A 22,655-nucleotide genomic window follows, 5' to 3' on the forward strand; every position below is an offset into this window, starting at 1 on the left:
ACTAACTTCACCAAAGATTCAAAAAGACATTGTAAACGTTTGTGCTATGGAAACAACCAATGTTATTATTAGAGATAGGGAGATGTTTTTTTCTATTTTAGTTGATGAATCTCGTGATGTATCCATAAAAGAGCAAATGGTCGTAATGTTTCATTATGTGGACAAGAGAGGATGTGTGATTGAGCAATTCATTGGTATTGAACATATTTTTAATACCACTCCGATCTCACTTAAAATAGCAATAGATTAGTTGTTTTCAAAACATGGGTTAAGCATATCTAGATTACGAGGTCAAGGGTATGATGGAGCTAGTAATATGAGTGGAGAGTTTAATGGGTTAAAAAGTATTATCATGAAGGAGAATGAATGTATTTTTTTTTTCCATTATTTTGCTCATCAACTACAATTAACACTCTTAGGTGTGGCAAAGAAACATGATTTAACATGTATTTTCCTTGTTATTCATGCTCTACTAATACTTGTTTCATAAATAAATTATATATATAATGATTTATATTTTATGAAAAAATAGGTATTTTTCTCACTGTAGTGTCTAATGTGATGAATGTTGTTAGAACCTCATCTAAGCATCGTGACATTCTTCGGGAAAAACAAACTCTCAAAGTCATCGAAGCCTTAAAAGGTGGAGAACTTTTGAGTGGAAGAGGCCAAAATAAAGAAAGTGGAATTAAGTGTTGTGGTAATCCCTGCTAACACAACTTAACAGCAAGCACAACTACAAACTAATGCTAAATGTTAGCAATAATTAAAACTGATGCACAAGAACACAGTAAAGCCAATCAAACAGTCGAATGATAAAGTATTGCTACAGCAATTCTTTCAGCAAAACAGAAAAGAAAATAAAGCAAGAAACACAAACAGTTTTATACTGGTTCGGCCAAATGGTAGTTCCTACTTCCAGTTTCTCCCCTTTATTGATCTTGATACAATGTGTATACAACTCTTGATTACAGCAGCTCAATCTCTCAATGATCAAAACACCATGATCATGAACAAATACAAAAAATACTCTCGGGAAAACTTTTGCCTCTCAAATCACTTGAGAACAAGAAAAGTGATTCTTGTTCAGACTTTAATCTCCTTAGCTATGATTCAGTATGAATCAATCTCACTAACTCATAATACTCTGTTTTTCAAAGAGTTCTAACAATCTGTTTAAATAGAGAGCAAAAGACTAAACTAACCCGAGACTATTAACTAACTTAACCACCTTAACTATATTAACATTAACTATCATATAGTTAAGACTTCTTGTTTCTTTTATGTGGATTACAAATACCACAAATTCCTCCTTAATCCACATAAAGAGAAACATGTGACTGAGCTAGGGGAGAGAAATCGAAATCTTCAAACAGTTCCCATGTTCAGCAAGTCCAAACAATGTTGGAACTTGCTGACAGTTAATACCTTAGTACCAGCATCAGCAGGGTTATCTTCACTGGGAATTTTCTCAAGATTAACTTCACCTTCTTCAATCTTGTTTCGTATCCAAAAAAGTCTTATATCAATGTGTTTTGATCTTTCATGATACACTGGATTTCTGCTTAGATGTATTGAAGACTGACTATCTGAATAGACTATAACTTTCCCTGAAAGCATCTTTATTTCATTTAGTATTCCTTTGAGCCACACTGCTTCTTTGAAAATCTCAGTTGTTGCCATGAATTCTGCTTCAGTAGTAGAGAGTGCAACAACTTGTTGCAATTGAACCTTCCAACTAATGCAACAACCATTTAACTGAAAACAATAACTTGTAATTGATTTCCTAGTGTCTCGGTTTGAAGCATAATCAGCATCAACATACCCTTCTAGATGAGTCTTCAAGCCTGTTTTGTCAAATTTCAAACCAAGGTTACTTGTTTCCTTCAAGTACCTTAATAACCATTTAACACCCTTCCAATGTTCTTCTCCAGGATTTTCCATGTACCTGCTCAAAACACTGACAGCATAAGCTATGTCAGGTCTTGTACTAATCATAGAGTACATAACACTACCTATGGCTTCTGCATATGGAATCTTTTCCATGTTCTTCCTTTCATTATCAGTTTTAGGGGCTTGATCAGTAGAAAATGTGAAGTGTCCAGCTAGTGGAATGTTTACTCCTTTAGAGTCTTCCATTTTAAACTTCTGAATCACTCTTTTTAAGTATTTTTCTTGACTCAGCAGCAGACTCCTTTTGATTCTATTTCTGATAATGTCTATGCCCAGTATTCTTCTAGCAGCTCCAAGATCCTTCATTTCAAACTCATTTTTTAGTATGCTCTTCAATCGATTTATCTAATCCATGTCCTTACTCATTATCAGCATATCATCTACATAGATGAGTAAGAACACTGCTGAATTTGAGTCTAAATTTGCAAAGTACAAGCATGTATCATAGTCTGACCTTGAGTAACCAACTTTGGTGACAACTGAGTCGAATTTCTTGTACCATTGTCTAGGAGATTGTCTGAGACCATACAGAGACCTTTTAAGTAAGCAAACTAGCTCTGTGCTTCTTGATTCAGTTTTGAACCCCTCAGGTTGAGTCATGTATATTGTTTCTTCAAGTTGACCATTTAAAAATGCTGTCTTAACATCCATCTGTTCCACTTCCCAGTCATGTTGAATTGCCAATGCCAACATCATTCTAATTGTCTTCATCTTGACAACTGGTGAAAATATTTCAGAATAATCGATTCCCTCAATTTGAGAAAATCCTTTTGCCACAAGTCTGGCTTTAAAAATCCTTGGTTCATTGTTAGCAATTCCTTCTTTGATTCTATAAATCCACTTGCAGCCAATTATCTTTTGCCTCTCTGGTTTTGGGACAAGAATCCAGGTATTGTTTTGCTTCAATGATGCAATCTCCTCCTTCATTGCATTAATCCAGTTGAGTGAGTCTTTACTGTCAACAGCTTCCTTATATGTCTTTGGTTCATTTGGAGATCCAGAACTGATATTTAAAGCATATGCAATAATATCAGCTTCTTCATATCTGACAGGGGCCTTAATTTCCCTTCTGACTCGATCCCTTGCTAATTGATAATCACTAAGGTCTTCCTCCTGCATCTCAGTACCACTTTCAGGTTCACAGTCTTGACCATCTTGATATGGTTGTGTAGAATCGATCTCAATACTGACTTCATTTTTTCTTGGTGAGTTTTTACCTGCAAAATCAGAAACCATACCCTTCTCATTTCTTTTAAAAGGAAAATCATGCTCATTAAAGATAACATCTCTACTAATTATGATTTTGTTAGTTTCAAGTGAAAGCAGCCTATATCCTTTGACACCAACTTGGTATCCCATAAGCACACATTTAATTGATCTCTTTCCTAGTTTATCTTCAACATTATGAGCATAAGAGGCTGAACCAAATGTTCTTAGATGTGACATTGAGGGTGGTTTACCATTCCAAAGTTCTTCAGGAGTCTTAAGACCAATTACTCTACTTGGACTTCGATTTATTAAGTAGCATGCAGTATAAAGAGCTTCACCCCAGTATTTCTTAGGCATATTAGATTCAATAAGCAAGCACCTAACTTTGTTTAAAAGTGTCCTATTCATCCTCTCAGCAACACCATTTTGCTGAGGGGTTTTTATAACAGTTCTATGCCTTTGAATGCCATTTTTCATACAAATATCATTGAATTCATCATTAATAAACTCTAAGCCATTGTCAGTTCTTAGAGTTTTTATCTTACAGCCTGTTTGAGTTTCAACATATATTTTCCAATTCTTAAATTTATCTAAGCATTCATTTTTAAACTTTAATAGGAAAACCCAAACCTTTCTACTGTAATCATCAATGATTGATAAGAAATACTGGTTACCTCCTGGAGTTTTAACTCTACTGGCTCCCCACAAATCTGCATGGATGTATTCCAGAACTTGTTTTGCTCGAAAACTGCTTTGAGTAAACTTGATTCTGGTTTGCTTTCCCTGCACACAAGTTTCACAGAAAGGGAGATTAGAATGTGTATAATTCTTGAGTAAGCCTTGCTTGGATAATTCCACCAAGCCTTGCTCACTTATATGACCCATTCTAGCATGCCATAACTTCGAATCGGCAATTATTTTGCTGACTGTTGCAGCCTGTGCAGGTAGCACAGTTTCACCATTTAAGAAATAGAGACCATGTCTCTTAATCCCTTTCATAACCAATAAAGAACCTTTAGTAATCCTTATGGTGCCTTTGCCAGATTTGTACTCATAACCCTCATCATCAAGTGTCCCTAGAGATATTAGATTTCTCTTCAAATCTGGAATATGCCTGACATTCTCTAGAGTCTTTATAGTGCCATCTGAGTTTCTGATTGTGATTGATCCAATGCCAGCAATCTTGCATTTATGGTCATTTCCCATAATTACATTCCCTTCATCAACTTTTGAATAATTCATAAACCATTTTCGATTTGGACTCATGTGGTATGTGCAGCCACTGTCCAAAATCCATTCTTCATCATCTCTTGTATTTGAACTGGTATAAGCCTTTCCACTTGAAAAATTCGAATCTGATGTGTGATCCATTATGGTGAACACATCACCATCTGAGCTGTATGGATCCTCAGTTACTGCATTAGATCCATTGTTCTTTTCCTCTTCTTCTTTTCCCTTCTTCTTCTTATTCTTTAATTCCCAGCAATATTTGATCAGATGTCCCACTTTGCCACAATGGTGACACTTTCTTGTTTCTCTTGGCCTCGATCTTGATCTTGAGTTTGAATTCCATCGATTTCTTGAATTTCCTCTTCTGAATGGTCTTCCTCGAGCAACTAGAACTTCATCTGACTTTGATTCTTGTTTAGCAGCTTTTTGCCAATTCATTTCAGCATCTCGAGACCTCAATGTGCCCATAACATCTTCCAAAGTCAGAGTATCCCTGCTATACATTATCACTGTTTTCATTTCTTTAAACAATTCAGGCAAAGCATTTAAAATAATTACAGCTTGATCTTCTTCTTTTATGGTTTCACCCATGTTAGTTAAAGCTAGAACAATTTTGTTTAAGTCATCTAAATTTTGTTCTAATGAAACTGTTGCATTCATTTTAATTCCATAAAACTTCCCTTTCAAGAAGATCTTTGTGGCTGTAGACTTTGCCATGTATAGTTGATCGAGTTTGTTCCAAAGTCCCAATGCAGTCTTTTCTCCAATGACCTGCCTAAGTACATTATCAGCAAGATTCATCACTATTGCTGATCGAGCTTGTTTGATGATTGTGTCAGATTCTTTCTTCTTAGCAGCTTCTGGCTCTGACTTCTCAGTGGCTTCTTCCAGAGCTATATCAAGTTTTTGATAGATGAGAATCGCCATCATCTTCTCCTTCCAGAGACTAAAGTCCCCTTTGCCATCAAATTTCTCCAGATCAAATCTGGTTGAGGAAGATGCCATCTCTTTCTTGATCTTTGAAATTGTTCAAAGAATCGGTTCTTGTGCAAACCTGGCTCTGATACCACTGTGGTAATCCCTGCTAACACAACTTAACAGCAAGCACAACTACAAACTAATGCTAAATGTTAGCAATAATTAAAACTGATGCACAAGAACACAGTAAAGCCAATCAAACAGTCGAATGATAAAGTATTGCTACAGCAATTCTTTCAGCAAAACAGAAAAGAAAATAAAGCAAGAAACACAAACAGTTTTATACTGGTTCGGCCAAATGGTAGTTCCTACTTCCAGTTTCTCCCCTTTATTGATCTTGATACAATGTGTATACAACTCTTGATTACAGCAGCTCAATCTCTCAATGATCAAAACACCATGATCATGAACAAATACAAAAAATACTCTCGGGAAAACTTTTGCCTCTCAAATCACTTGAGAACAAGAAAAGTGATTCTTGTTCAGACTTTAATCTCCTTAGCTATGATTCAGTATGAATCAATCTCACTAACTCATAATACTCTGTTTTTCAAAGAGTTCTAACAATCTGTTTAAATAGAGAGCAAAAGACTAAACTAACCCGAGACTATTAACTAACTTAACCACCTTAACTATATTAGCATTAACTATCATATAGTTAAGACTTCTTGTTTCTTTTATGTGGATTACAAATACCACAAGTGTCCATGTGATACACGCTGGGGATCACACTTTGGTAAGCTTTACTATCATGTTTTCGTCTATTATTGATATGCTTGAGGAAATTACAAATGATAGATTGAATAGTGAGCAAAAATATGAAGCATCTATTATGTTACAAATAGTGCAAACATATGATTGTGTCTTTAACTTGCATTTGGTGAAGAATATGCTTGGGATCACAAATGAGTTGTCACAAGTCTTACAAAAAGGTGATCAAGATATTGTGAATGCCATGGATTTGGTTCAAATATGCAAGAAACAACTACAAATGATGAGAGACAATAGTTGGGATTCTTTAGTGGAAGAAGTTGGTAATTTTTGTATGGAGTTCAATATTGATGTTATTGATATGAATCATATGTATTGTCCTCAAGGGAAATCACAACGCAAGGCTCCAAAGCTTACAAATTTTCACTACTTCCATGTTGATTTTTTTAATATCGTGATAGATTTACAACTACAAGAGCTAAATAGTCATTTTAATGAGGCTAGTACTGAGCTGCTACTTTGTTTAGCATACTTATCTCCAGCTAATTCATTTTCTGCTTTTGACAAGAGAAAGTTAATCTCTCTTACTCAGCTTTATCCATGTGATTTTTCAACATTGGATATAAAGGTACTAGAATATCAACTTCAAACCTATATTGATGATATGCGCTCTCATGTCAAGTTTTTAGATTTGAAAAGAATGGTTGAATTTTCTAAGAAACTAGTTGAGACAAGAAAAGATGAGGTATATCCATTAGTTTATTTGCTTATTAAATTGGCATTAGCGCTTCCAATTGCAACAACTTCGGTAGAAAGAACATTATCTGTAATGAACATTGTGAAGAATTAAATGCGCAACAAAATGGGAGATCAATGATTAAATGATAAACTGACTGTGTATCTTGAGAATGATTATTCAATGCTATTGATAATGAGCTTATCATTCATTATTTTCAAACACATAAAATATCGTTAATGACAACTTTAAATGTACCAACTAAAAAATTTATTATTATGCTAAGATTATATCACATTGTGTACTTTTTTTCAAATAATAATTGAGATTTCTTGATAATCGAACATTCACAAAAAGTAGTCTTCAAAAATTTAATTAACTTTTTAGCATAAGGAAAAAAAATCTTTATCCGCTTCCACTCATTCCTAGGTCCCGCCATTGCATATATCATTATAATATACTAAGGCACTATATGCCCTTCATACAAAGAAGATTGCCTAACCTTTTAACGTATTTCCATGAGTATACTCTTCTTTTCTTTTTTGCCTTTTTGCTATTGAAACATTACATATTACATATGTGCATATAATATCCCAACAATAATAATAATATAACACATATATTATTAGATCATATTAGTTTGTCTTTCTTTTTAGTTCACATTTTTGGAGTTTAAGTATTGAAATCAATAATTATATAATATCTTACTAAGCCACTATATACCCATTCCTAAAAAGAAATCGTCTAACCTTTCCTCTTATTTCCATTTATATCCCAATTTTTTTGTCTTTTATTTGTACACTATTGTAGACTTAGTTTTTTTTATTACTACTTTATAATATATGTGATATTAACACAATTGACCTAATTCTTCTGAAATCTACTTTTTTGCCAATCACAACATTTTTTGTTTTTGTTTTTATTCATTCAATTTTAGTGTCAATTTGTATGTAATAGTACATTATAAATGACGTGATTTAACTAATAAATCAACTTAATTCACTGTCAATACAAAAAAGAATTGAGTAAGCCGTCTATCTTTTTTATTGTAATATTGCAAGTATGTTTACATTTTCTTTAGGAATATTTATGGCATAAGTACTCAATATTTGGAGAAAATACCCGGCATGGATCCAATATTTTTTTTTAGTAAGTAAAGTACTCAAACATCCTAAAACTGTAATTTCGTCCAATTCCATCAATAGGGTCTTCGTTAGTGGGCTATAGTGGACACGTGTAAGCTCAAGATTAATCCTATGTTTAATTTTTAAAAATAAAAAAAATTCAACTTTAATTTCATTATTATTATTATTATTAAAACCTAAAAACTAAAACCCCCAAAGTTCAGTTATACTCTCCAAACCACGAAAAATACTCAAAGTCTTGAAAACCCCATTGACGAAGAAGATGAGCCAAGTTGACGAAGAGGATGAGTCTTGCATTGACGAAGACGACGGAGGGCGGAGGAGGAGGCATTTGCTCTGGTTCGGCTTGCCGGAGAAGACGACTATAATGTCGTGGAGGGAAGCATCGGTTCCAGGTCCCATTTATGGTAAGTTTTCAGACAAAAAATTGCTATGTGTTTGTTACCGTTATGCTTGTGCTTACACAAAATCATGAATGGGCTTAGAGATCACCAGGTTTTGTATTGGGTTCCATTTTTTATCGATTTTTCTTACCTAAATTCTTAGTAAGTACATTAATAGTAGTGTTTGACAATTTTTGTTATAAAGCGATGTTTTTTACTGTCTCACACACTGTTTTTGTGGAATATTTGCATTGGGTTGGGGTTGTAGTTGTCTTTTGTTTTAACATGTGCTAAGTTTTAAAGTACGTGGGAGATTATTAATGTTTGACTATTTTGGATGGCTAGGATTGAATTCAGAGATATTCACACTAAATGTACATCATGGAGGTAATTGGTTTAATCCAAATGGAAAGTTGAAATATGAGGGAGGACAGGTGGCTTGTTTTGATGGTTGTGTAATGGATGATTTTGGCATGTTGAACATGGAGAGGTTTGTCAAGGAGCTTGGACATGAGCTTCCATTTGGTTTCTAGTTCACACCAAAAGGTAAAGAGTTCTGTGTTGGGAAGATAATAATCACATGCAAGAATATGCTTGAGCTGTTGGAAGACATGGAGGTAAACAAGTGATTTTATTTTCAATGAAAAAAAAATGACAGCACATCATGGATATGCTTTGCTACTAGTTTATATAAATGAGAGCATCAAGGAGATTATATGGTACTCTAAAATCTCTTCAAACCACTCTATCTATTTTATCATTTAATCTAATTTTTATATTTATTTTTATTAATTAATAATTATAATAATAGTAATTAATTATGATTCTACTTCTTAACTACTTAATTATTAAAAATTAATGATGATGTGTCACTCTAAAATCTCTTCATACCACTCTATCATTTAATCTAATTTATAATAATAATAATAATAAATGTAATTTTTTAAATTTAAATAAGATATTATTATTTAAATACATTTTAAAATCTCTTCAAACAACTCTATCATTTAATCTATAAATGTAATTTTTTAAATTTAAATAAGATATTTATAAGATATTATTATTTAAATTAAAAATAAATATATATAAATATTTCTTTGTGATTTTATATATATTCTAAACATTCTCTATTAATCGCATATTTTTCTCTACTTTAATTTCACTTTTTTTTCTCTTCTTCTCTTTAAACTCTTTCAACTTCAATGATTTCTAATTCTTATCTACAAATTTGATTGATTTACGTATTAATAATAACACAATCCTCTCATGTATTTCTTTAATTATTAATGTTTGTTATTCTTTTAATTTTTTATTTTAAATTATTGATCTTTATATTCTAACATCTTTATCTTATTTTTCTATCATATTTTAGATGTTGTCAGATATTTATGTGGTGTGGGTGATATTGAGAATGTTGGAGGAGGTTGGAAAAAAAAGAAACATCAAAGTTTTAATAAATCAGTAAGTATAAGTTAATTGATAAAAGTAATATTACAAATATATATATTTATTATTGAATTTTGTTTATTTTTTTCTTAAATATAATATTTTACTTAGTTTTTATGTTTATTGCATTATTAACTTTTGTTAAATTTTATGTATAGTTCAATCACATTAAATATTACTTTGTGGGGAAAGTTAGGGGAGATGTTCAATCCAAATTTGTACAAAAAAAAATGGCAGTCCCTTTATTGTGATAGTAACTTCTATAACCATTAAAAAAATTCGATGTAATTATTTATTTAGATCACAGTTTAATATTTAAAATGTAATATATATATATATATATTTATATATGTAAATTTACATTTACTATAAAAAAGTAGAATTAGTTTCTCTACCACAAGTGCACTCTAAAATCTCTACAAAACACTATCTATTTTTTCATTCTTTCTTATTTTTTTTATTACATTTTCCCTAATTTATAGCTATTTAATTCATTTTCTAATCTATATATATATATATATATATATAAAGGAGAGCTTCAAGGATATTATGTGGCACTCTAAAATCTCTTCAAATCACTCTTTCTATTTTCTCATTTAATCTAATTTTTTTATTCATTTTCTAAAATATCTTAACAATTGAAAATATCAATATATATACATAATAATTTGATTAAAAATTTATTTAGTTTAAATATCTTAACTACTTATTTATTGAAAAATACTAAAAAAATTAATTAAAAATTACGTAATAATTTCGATTATCTATATATTTATTTTTCTTATTATATTATAATTATGTTTTTTTATTCTGTTATACCCAGATTTCGAGCCATAGTAAATATGACCTCGAAAGCTGAGTTCGCATTAAATGGTCTCGTGAGGGTTAGGGTATGTTCTACGATTGTAAATCGAAGCCTACAAAGTATGATACATGACCTCGAATGTAGTGACCTCGAAATGATCTCGATCTCGAAAGGTAGCTCTGAGAGCCCCTCATGTTCAGGAACAACTTCGGAGCAGGGATATCGAGCTCGATGTACTATCTCGAAAGCAATGTTAGCTCGGGAGATGTCAGTGGCTCGAACAATGACGTGAAACCTGAGATACTGAAGCCTTGGAGATACGCTATGACCACCTTGAATATCTACAAGTATTGTAAACATGAGATGTAATCCCCATTTATTGATGTAAATCCCCAAGAATCGTAGGATATTATTTAGTCAGTTATGCGTTTCCTGGTCTTCAGGGACGTTTCCTTTTTTATCTGATTAAAGGCATTTAAAGCCATTTATTTTCATTCACAAAAGAGTAACTACCCAAAATATGTGGGATAGTATTCTGCATCCTTCTCTATAAATAGAGAAGCCATGCATTGTAAGGGACGGAAATTCTGATCCTTGAGAGAAAACTCTGGAGAATTCATGCTAAAGAATTGTTCAGAGATAATCTTGAGATTAATAACAGAGACTCGTGGACTAGGCAGATTTAACTGCTGAACCACGTAAAAAACCGTGTGTTTGATTCGTTTGTTTCTTTTGGCCATTATCTTTAATTGTTTACGTGCTCTCTTCTTTTATCTGTTGACGAAAAACGGCGTCAACATATTCTAAAGTGAATAGTTTTACAAAATATTTATATATATATCTATATATAAATGAGAAGGTGGCATCCTATATTTTTTACAATCTATTTTTACTATTTTGTGAGAATTTTATACTGTGTCCCAAAAAAAAATATACATACATATATACGTACATCAACCCTTCAACAAATGTAACAGAATTAACCAAATTAATACACATACTTATAAATACATTGATTCTAATATAGTCATACGTAACAGTAGTTATCCAATAATAATAGCATGAAAGAGATATCAATGAGAATGGTCACATATGGTTTAACTAAACAGTTATCACAATTAGATTTTATTATATTATTATATCATTTTATAATTAACATTTTACAATCTAAAGTATCTAATTTTTTATTTTCTTTAATATTTTATTAATTTGTTCAGTTTTAACCCATAAAAGTATGCCGTTACAAAATAATGTGTTGCTTTTGCAAGCAGTTCTCTTCCTTAGAAAGAGAACTACCTTGATATTGGTAAGAACATATAATCTATATATATATAAAGGAGAGCTTCAAGGATATTATGTGGCACTCTAAAATCTCTTCAAATCACTCTTTCTATTTTCTCATTTAATCTAATTTTTTTTATTCATTTTCTATTTTCTAAAATATCTTAACAATCCAAAATATCAATATATATACATAATAATTTGATTAAAAATTTATTTAGTTTAAATATCTTAACTACTTATTTATTGAAAAATACTAAAAAAATTAATTAAAAATTACGTAATAATTTTCGATTATCTATATATCTATTTTTCTTATTATATTATAATTATGTTTTTTTATTCCAAAGTGAATAGTTTTACAAAATAAATATATCTATATCTATATATAAATGAGAAGGTGGCATCCTATATTTTTTACAATCTATTTTTACTATTTTGTGAGAATTTTATATTGTGTCAAAAAAAAAAATATACATACATATATACGTACATCAACCCTTCAACAAATGTAACAGAATTAACTAAATTAATACACATACTTATAAATACATTGATTCTAATATAGTCATACGTAACAGTAGTTATCCAATAATAATAGCATGAAAGAGATATCAATGAGAATTGTCACATATGATTTAACTAAACAGTTATCACAATTAGATTTTATTATATTATTATATCATTTTATAATTAACATTTTACAATCTAAAGTATCTAATTTTTTATTTTCTTTAATATTTTATTAATTTTTTCAGTTTTAACCCATAAAAGTATGCCGTTACAAAATAATATGTTGCTTTTGCAGGCAGTTCTCTTCCTTAGAAAGAGAACTACCTTGATATTGGTAAGAATATATAATACCTGAATATTAATGAGAATTAAATTTATTATCGGATGTTGAATCGCTTGATGCTGTCATTTTTATTTAAAATTCTAATTATTATTATTTTCACTAAAGAAAGTAAACTCTGAGTATATCAATTTACATTGTATATATGAATTTTAAAGAACCCACGTACCAAATTTTCAATTTTTCTTTTCGCTATGTAATTCAGTAAATATTAAATCTATATCTATATCTATATATATAAATAAGAGTTTCGATGAGATTATGTGAGACTCTAAAATTTATTCAAAGCACTCTTTCTATTTTCTCATTTAATTTAATTTTTATTCATTTTCTATTTTCTAAAATATCTTAACAATTAAAAATATTAATATATATACATATTAATTTAATTAAAAATTTAATTTGCTTAAATATCTTAACTACTTAATCATTGAAAAATACTAAAAAAAAATTAATTAAAAATTACATAATAGATTTCGGTTATCTATATAGATTATATTATAATTATGTTTTTTATTCAAAAGTGAATAGTTTTACAAAATATTATAATTATTATCATCAATCATCAATATTTATAATTGTATTTTTCTCTTATTTGATATTTTTCTAAGCTTGTGAAAATAAGATATTACTAATTGCATTCTTTGGATTTGTGATTTGTTGTCACTATAATAAATAAATATTTTATAGATTGTAATTTTAGTGGACATTCCCGCAACAACAAAAGATGCGGAGGTTGATGTGAAACACGAAAAAATCTTTTTAGAAATAAGGAACACATTATGAATGAAAAATAATATTACTAAAAATAAAATAATGCACAACAACAAAAATAATAAATGTTTATTTAAATTATTTATGTTTTTTTTTTTAATTTAAATGTAATAGTTTTACAAAAATATATATTAACAACATGTATAATTTAATTTAAATTTGATTTATTTCAACGATGTATATTTTGAATTTAAATTTGATTAGATATTTCATTACAACAACTATTTAATTAAATTATAAATATAAGTAAACAATATATTTTTCTCATTTTTTATATTACTTTTTTAATTTATAGCTATTAATTTATTAAGGAATTTTTTTTATCTATTCTGTCTGTTCTCTTTTTTCTCATTTTTATTTTAATAGAAATTATAATAGATAAAAATATCTACATATAATAATAATAATATTAATAATAATAAAATTTATCTATTTATATTTTAACTTTTTGACAAAATACAGGATCCAAATGTTAACTTTTAACAATAAAATATTCAAACGGGTAATCAACCAAATTATACGTGGTTCAAATAATCTATCTTTACATTCCTATTTTTTAATTTTTGACAAAACACAAGGTCCACAAGTTAATTTAAAAAAAAATTATGGTCAAAATTGGTAAACAACTAAAATACAAGGTTCAAAATGGTATGAACCCTTATAGAAAACATAAATTATATATATTTATATAATTTACTTTTTATAAATAATTTTTAACTTTTTGAATAAATATTTGATCCACAAGTTAAATTTTAAAAATAAACAATCAAAATGAGTAATCGGCCAAAATATAGTGTTCAAATAATAGATTTATCTATTTCTATTTTAATATTTTGACAAAATTTGAGCTCTACAAGTTAATTTGTAAAAATAAAAGTTCTAATGGGTGATCGACTAAAATACAAGGTTCAAAATAGTGTGAACCCTTACAGGAAACAAAAATTATATAAATATATAATTTAATTTTCATAAGAAGTTTGAACATTTTAAATAAATACATGGTCCAAAGGTTCATTTTAAAAAACATAGGGTCAAAACGGGTAATGAGCAAAAATACAGTGTTCAAATAATCAATCTATCAATTCCAATTTTTATTATTTTGACAAAACACGAGATCTAAAAGTTAATTTTTAAAAATAAAGACTTCAAACAGGCAATTGGCCAAAATAAATCTTACACAAAATATAAATTTTCTTATACATAATTTCGACTTTTTATAAAAAAAGAACTACGCAAAGCGTATAATAATAATAAATAAAAGTAAATGTACAACAAGTTTTTTGAACTTTATTTTCAGTACTTTAAAATTTGTCAGAATTTTTCAAAAATCTACAGGAGGTTCGCTATACAATAACAGTGAACACCATCATGAAATAAAAAATGATGGTCAAGATGTCTTCACGTGTCTATATAAAGAACATGTTGTACGAGTATGGTCAAAATGAATCACCACCCCACAGTCTCCCAAAAAATATTTTAAAATATATATGTTTTAATAATTACAAAAGACTGCGCGGAGCGCGGTTATATTTTCTAGTACTCATATAGTCACAAAAATAGTTAAATTATTAATTAATAATAAAAATATAAATGATGAGTATCATCTATATATATTTATTTAAAAGCTTTAAAAAATTTACTATAATCATATACCAATATAAATAAGTATTATATATATTTATTTAATAGCCTTAAAATCTATTATAACGGGAAACCTAAATCTATATTATAAATATCTATCTAATATTTTAAATAACTTAAAGAATAGATTTAAATTATAAAAAAAAACTAAAATATTTTTAATAATAAATTAATTAGTCATTATAGATAATCTAAAAATTAAATTAAAAATAACTAAAATATTATATATTATTTTATTTAATGTAACTTAAATTCAAATAAGTGTTTAATTGAATTTAAATGTTTATTATATTGCAAGAAGATATTTATAATATTTATCTCATAAATTATCGAAAAATTAAATTAAAAATAACTAAAATATTATATATTATTTTATTTAATGTAACTCAAATTCAAATGAGATGATGTGACACTCTAAAATTTCTTTAAACCGCATTAGTTTAAAAATAAATAAGATATTATTTAAATCAAAGTAATAACATAATTGCTATTATTTAGTAATACAAGAATTTCTTGATTTTTTATTTATATTTATATTTATGCTTCATTTTTCATTGTAAAAGAGATAAACTTTTTGCATTTTTTTGTGTCAGTAATTTTGTTTTGCATTGAAATGTGAAAAGAATAACCAATATATTTATTATTAATAAGCATATCCTGTCAAAAAGAAAAAAGAAAAATGTAAGCATATTTGCAGCAATAATCATAGTAACATTTGAATCATCAAGTTCTTGAGAATCTAAAAAAAAAAAAGCTAATCAACGTATTATTATTATTATTATTATTATTTTGATTTAAAAACTATTACTAATAATAATAAAATATTATTACTATTATTAAAAACTGTTTATTTACTCTATACACAATTCATATCTTAAAATCATAAATAATTTAAATTTGATTATATATTTATTTTGATTAAATAATCTATGTACAATTTATACAAGCATAAATTTAATCAAATTAAATATCGTTTTTAAAAAAATTGACCAATCATAATTAATGAAATTAATTAAATATCTAATTTAAAAAAAATGAAAATTCCTAACCAATACACATTCAATTTTGCTTTTAATAAATATTCGTATAATGATAACAAAGTAAAATAAAAATCTCAAAATAACAACCAACCTATGTATACAATTAACATTTAAATTATCTATTTTCTCTTCTTTTCTCATTTTTATTTTAATAATAATTATAATAGATAGTAATTAAAAATATATATAATAATATAAATAAATAATATATCTATTTATATTTTTAACCTTTAACAAAATACGGGATCCAAAAGTTAGTTTTTTTACAATAAATGGTCTAAACGGGTAATCGACCAAAATACATGTGGTTCAAATAATCTATCTATATATTCTTATTTTAAGCTTTTGACAAAACACGAGATCCACAAGTTAATTTATAAAATAAAGGGTTTGTTACACCCAGATTTCGAGAATGAAAATATTGATCTCGAAACTCAGGCTCGTATGGCGTAAGCTCGAAATAAGCATAGTCATCATGTGATTGTCAAGTCAGACTCAGTTTCGCTATAAGTGACAACCTCGTAAGCTCGAGCATTATGTAGCCTCGAAGGTGCTCCGAGCTTATAAATTAGGCTCGCAATGGTTCAACACTTGTATAAACTTCTTGATTCATCTCCTGCCCTCAGACAAGATGGTTCGAGCTCGAGAGCTGTAAGCTCGAAGGGGATGGCTTCGTCAATGGTTACTTGTTGGGAGCATAGGTGAACCAAGATGACGAGCTCGTAATAGACAAACGGTCTCGAAGATACATGGATCTAGTGTTTAAGCTCGTCAACTGTGTGTGAATGTATTTATTGTTATAAATTTCCTATGATTAAGGGATCTGATGTAATTTGTTATTAAATCCCTCATATTGTGTGATATTACTGCGTACATAGTAACTAATGCATTTAATGGAATTATTTTATTTGATTTATAGAATATCTTCCTGAGATTTGTGGCAAAATATTTAGAAAAACCTATCTATAAATATAGTGGGATAATTCATTTGTAAGGGACCGAAATTCTGAGATATGGAGAAAAAACTCTGGGCAACTATTTTCTAAAATGTTTCCAGAAAACTCCCAAGTGCTAATAACAGACTCGTGGACTAGGCAGATTTAACTGCTAAACCACATAAAAATCTCTTGTATTCATCTTCTTTCATTTCCTCTTGTTGACGCCATTTTTCGTCAACAGATAAAAGAAGAGAGCACGTAAACAATTAAAGACAATGGCCAAAAGAAACAAATGAATCAAACACACGGTTTTTTACGTGGTTTAGCAGTTAAATCTGCCTAGTCCACGAGTCTCTGTTATTAACCTCAAGATTATCTCTGAACAATTCTTTAGCATGAATTCTACAGAATTTTCTCCCAAGGATCAGAATTTCGGTCCTTTACAATGGTGCATGACTTCTCTATTTATAGAGAAGGATGCAGAATACTATCCCACATATTTTGGGTAGTTACTCTTTTGTGAATAAAAATAAATGGCTTTAAATACCAATAATCAGATATAAAAGGAAACGTCCCCCAAAGATCAGGGGGCATATAACTGTATTAAATAATATCCCACAATTCTTGGGGATTTACATCAATTAATGAGGGCTACATCTCATAGTTATAATACTTGTAGATATTCAAGGTGGTCATAGCGTATCTTCAAGGCTCCAGCATTTTTGGTCTCATGTCATTGTGCGAGTCACTGACATCTCCCGAGCTAACGTTTCTTTCGAGATGGGATATCGAGCTCAAGAACCATGCTCCGAAGTTCCTGAAGATGAAGGTGTTCCTGGAGCTACCTTTCGAGATCGAGGTCATTTCGAGATCACCGCATTCGAGATCATACATCATACTTTGCAGGCTCGACTTACAATCCTAGATCACTCTAATCCTCACGAGACCATTTATGGCGAACCCAGATTTCGAGGTCATATTTACTATGGCTCGAAATCTGGGTATAACATTTTGCCCCCTCAAAAGTATTTGTTCGAGTCCTAAGAGAAGGAAACTTTTGAACTACTCTTTCTGGGAACCATACCGTCACACTCTTGAAAATGGACACGTGCCAGATGGGTATTGCTCACTTTAGGTACTTGAGTACCTTGGGAACACGCCCACGATCGTTCGTCTGACAACTTTTCGGCGCCATCTTGTCACCGATTCCCATCCATTCGATCTGTTGAGGATTTTAACCAACGCTCCTGATCAATTTAGTTTTCCCACCTATATATATAAGACCTCCTCTTCGTCTTCTTCCTTACGTTTGTTCATCGTAAACCAGAAAGAAAAGAAAAACAAGAAAGCCAGAAAATTTCTTAAGAAGCTTCCGTCCCGTGCATGTTTTCTCGACCCAAAAAACAAAGGAATCCTGGTCTGTTCGAGTCAGTGAGTTCTTTCTTGCAACCTCTTCTCCGAACGACGATTTTGCTGCAATCACCATCACTGTGTAAGTATGCCATTTTTGTTTTTAGCTCTTTTTTTTTTTTTATGTCGTACTTGTTGCGTATACTAGAATGATACGATAGGAGGTTCTGAATCAATAGGCTTTTATGTTTTCTGGATTTTCTTTCTGGATGTCCGCCTCTGGTTTATGCCCAGTTTTGTCCTTTGAACGGGGTTTCAACTTTCTGGGTTTTGAAAATTTTAGGCCATGTTTCTTGTACACTAAGTTTTCGGGTAAAAACCCTTGTTCTTGACAATTACACGAAACCCAAAAATGCCCTTTCCTGGCTAACTGCCACCTTTCTTTCCCTTGAATTTCGGGATTTTCAAAAAATCATCCACGTTCTTTTTCTTCCCTGTGGAACACGCGCTCTGACTCTTTAGTGAGGGTCTTAATACTTAGTTTCTTGTAACGCCCTACTACCTTAGAGCCGTTACTAAGTGAGTTTAAAACAGAAATTGTGCATTTAATTGACTCAAGTGGTTTCTAAAACCAAAAGTGTGAATAAACCAGAGTTTAAGGCTGTACTCTTTGAAAATGTTTAGTTTCATTAAAAACGTTAATTATAAAACATCTGGGATCCCAAAATAAGGTTTACAAAATATTTACAACTCAAAATAGATTTACACTTGATCAGCTATCAAAAGAATGGTTAAATACAGCCATATACAAAATGCCCCCAACCAAAGCAGTCGGGCAGGCCGAACATGTACGCGCCGCCCCCACGCTCTCCATACTCAAGGCCGGTTGACTGACTCCTTGCTTTTACCTGCCACACGGAGCACCCGTGAGCCGAAGCCCAGCAAGAAAACCCAAATAACACATAACATATGCAAATCAAATAGCTGGCATAATTCACTGACATATAGGAAAAACCATCATAATAAACAAGTACGGCCATGCCGCCCCCAAGGCCTTACCAAAGCCTGGAGTTTCGGTTCTCACCGCGTGGATCACTCATGTATCCCTTGGGTCCCACCCTGAATATGAGCATCCCATGTGCTGTGTGTTACTTTCGGCCCCACGGCCACCCCGGCCTACGCCGTACTCGGCCCCACGGCCGCCCCGGCCTATGCCGTACTCGGCCCTTGCCGTTCAATTCATCATAATCACACATATAGTACATTCAAAATAAACATTCACACACATCATGGTTCATTTAAGGTTAAGCATTTGCACGTAATACAATCCGGGGCCATGCCCTACAATCACACAGTGGGGCCATGCCCAAATCTCGGGTGTTACGGTTTTCTTACCTGTAATCCGTGCTTTCCGATGCACCACGGTCATGAGCACGGTCCTCTAGCACGAGCCTCTCCGAAATCCTAGTCACAACACACGTAAAACACTTTTAATACTAACCAAACCCAAAACCACTTCCCGGGACCAATCCCGCACTCTCGGGACCTCTAAAACCTTAAAACAACACCCCGGAGGCATCCCCCGAACCCCCGGAGCTAAGACCTAAAATTGCCAAAAAAACTATCCTGAAAATTGCCTTGTGCCGCGGCACCACATCCTTGTGCCGCGGCACCCATCAGACAGAAGCTCCCTTGCCGCGGCACACAAAAACCCTGCCGCGGCACACCTTCGCAGACCCATAATTCTGGGTTTTTCCTGCAATTTTTCCCGAGCTTTAACCTCTCCAAATCATCCCAAACCAAAACCTAAACCCCAAAACTCAAATCCAAACCTCATATGAACAATCTAACACCCCATAAACACTAGAATCAAATCCAAAAAATCAATACACACAAAATCCACTCCTTTGATTTCAAATTCAACAACCCAAACCAAAACCCATGAAAATCTTAACTCAAGCATTAAATTCCTCAACCAACACAGAAAACAAACTTAAATAAGCATAAGATCCTTACCTCAAGAGTAGAATCCACCCTAAAAGTTCCCTTGATCTCCTTCTAAGCTTCCCACTTCAGCCCCTTCTACACCTCTTCTTCTTTCTTCTTCTTTGCCCTAGCCTTTCTCTCCTCTTCTTTTCCTTCTCTTCTTATTTTATCAAAGCCACAAGTGAACCCAAATGCCCAAACCGTACCCCCTAAATCCCAGCTGCAAAAATGTCTATTTGCCTTGCCAAAAGACCAAATTACCCCTCCTTACTAATCCTTCTAAGCTAAACCTTCAAGGGTACTTAAGTCTTAACACTTTCATTTCAATTCTACCACTTCCTATCTTAAAACTTGTTACTCACAGCAGTTACAAATGGTTACCAAAATACCAATAACTAATCACTCTTTCTAAACTCAACTTATAAGATTCCCGAAGTACCCCTGGGCTCCTCCCGAGCCGGGTACAACATCCCGTTGTGACTTTTAGAATAACTGGCTCTCTAGGACCGTCTCGATGCGTGCATCCTGATAAAAACATCACACTCACATGGCACAATTCACATAGTACAATTATCACAGTTATGCCCTAACATGGCCAAGTTACAATCATGCTCATTCTAAGACAATCAGTTCTACATGCATACTGATTCACATAGTCATGCATCTCAAATAATCAAATAGTCATATAACGTGCAATAAATCATAATGATGCCTTAAACTTAATAAAGTCACACACAAAATCCCATCATGCCCTCCAGGCACACTACTCCAGGCCCTTAAGCCTTAACACTGAATTTGGGTCGTTACAGTTTCTTGTCCTTAGATATCCGAGCTCATCCCATCGAGCTCGTGATCCTTGCATGCATGGCCCTCACCATTTTTTCTTTCTCGTTAGATGTCACAGAATCCGGAAAGACGGTGGGGGTCATTACGAGCAATCCCTTACGAGCCCAAATCTCTGAGCCCGGAATCGGTCTTTGCCCTGAGGTCCTTATTCCATGAGCTGGGGTGGACAGGGCCTTCTCCCCAAGAGATTTTATATCTCTTTTGTTTGAAGAGAAATCCCTCCCGAGCTCGGGGAGGAGATGGTTTTTACTATCTTTTGAGCTACCCCAAAGAGACAAAGATCTTTGAAGATCTTCCAAACCACCCTCCTGATTCCAAGAAGGCCTTTTTCTGGACAGACGGTCTGTCCCTGTCTCGACATCACTCTTTCAGGCGAATTCGTAAGTTCTCTTGTTACTATACATTTTTAAGCTCATAATTTTAGCCCTAAAATCCATATTTAGTTGAAGTGTACCTCGTCTTTCAGCTAACTTTCAGCGTCCCACCCCTGACGAAACAATGAAGGAGCACAGAGAGGCCCTGCTCCGACTTCCCTACGGCAAGAGGTCTCTCTCATTTCTATTACATGAGGACAAGCTACGAGCTTGTGGGTTGTTGGGACAGGGCCAGTCAACCTCTGACTGGTCCAGTAAAAAATATGAACGCTGGGAGGAAGTGCCACTGCCCACAGGCATCCTTCCTCCCAGGAGAGAAAGGAAAGCATCTCTCCCAATTCGCTCGAGAAGTCCGCGGTTGGGAAATGAGGCCAATGACGAAGCCTCGAGTTCGGACTCCGGTGGAGGTAAAACCCTTCCTACTTCGCGAATGTGGTCCCCCACTTTATTAAAACACAGGCCCAATAGACTAGTCTCGTGCCCACAGGATAGATACCACTTCTACATATGGAGTTGGGTAGATGACTGTGTCCATAGGTTTGATAGTGGGCTCGAGAAATATGATACCATGTACACCACGGACGAGGTGTGGAATGGGATAGCGGTGCAGTACGGGACCAATGACTGTAGGGACCTCTCGAGGTTATCACCAACTTATAGGGAAGGCACTCCCCCCGCCTCTTCTGAAGACGGGGGAATTTCATGGTCCCCAAGCTCAAGCTCGGGGGAAAGTTCCAGTTAGGTTTTTTCTACCATCATTCTATACGTCTGCGATACTGAAGTAACTTGTACACCTCTTTTACTGACTCACTGCGTTGACTTGTGCAGGCGATATGGACTCCGACCTCGACGCCCTTATCGACAATGCGGGTGCCAAGAGGAGCAAACGCCCCAGGTCAGGGGGACTGAAAACCAGCCAGCCTGGGAAAGGCTCCAAGAGATCTAGGAAAACGCCTCCTCCTCCCCCGCCGGCCTC

The 22,655-nt window shown here is 32.3% G+C and overlaps 2 protein-coding genes across 2 annotated transcripts; one reads left to right on the forward strand and one right to left on the reverse strand.

Moving 5' to 3' along the window:
* Positions 1–1,368: 1,368 nt before the first annotated feature.
* On the reverse strand, positions 1,369–2,139 carry LOC133785165 (secreted RxLR effector protein 161-like). The gene has a single exon (XM_062224421.1). It carries the CDS (start codon positions 2,137–2,139, stop codon positions 1,369–1,371), a length of 771 nt encoding a protein of 256 aa, XP_062080405.1.
* A 3,982-nt stretch (positions 2,140–6,121) lies between these two features.
* Positions 6,122–6,931, forward strand: LOC133785167 (uncharacterized). Its single transcript, XM_062224422.1, has one exon. The coding sequence runs from the start codon at positions 6,122–6,124 to the stop codon at positions 6,929–6,931; it is 810 nt and encodes a 269-aa protein (XP_062080406.1).
* Positions 6,932–22,655: the final 15,724 nt, after the last annotated feature.

The sequence above is a fragment of the Humulus lupulus genome, chromosome 6 (assembly GCF_963169125.1).
Source record: "Humulus lupulus chromosome 6, drHumLupu1.1, whole genome shotgun sequence".
NCBI classification, from domain to species: domain Eukaryota; kingdom Viridiplantae; phylum Streptophyta; class Magnoliopsida; order Rosales; family Cannabaceae; genus Humulus; species Humulus lupulus.

Coding starts and splice junctions, on each gene's coding strand:
- LOC133785165 (XM_062224421.1), bottom strand. CDS start 2,139: ATGGAAGACTCTAAAGGAGTAAACATTCCACTAGCTGGACACTTCACA.
- LOC133785167 (XM_062224422.1), top strand. CDS start 6,122: ATGTTTTCGTCTATTATTGATATGCTTGAGGAAATTACAAATGATAGA.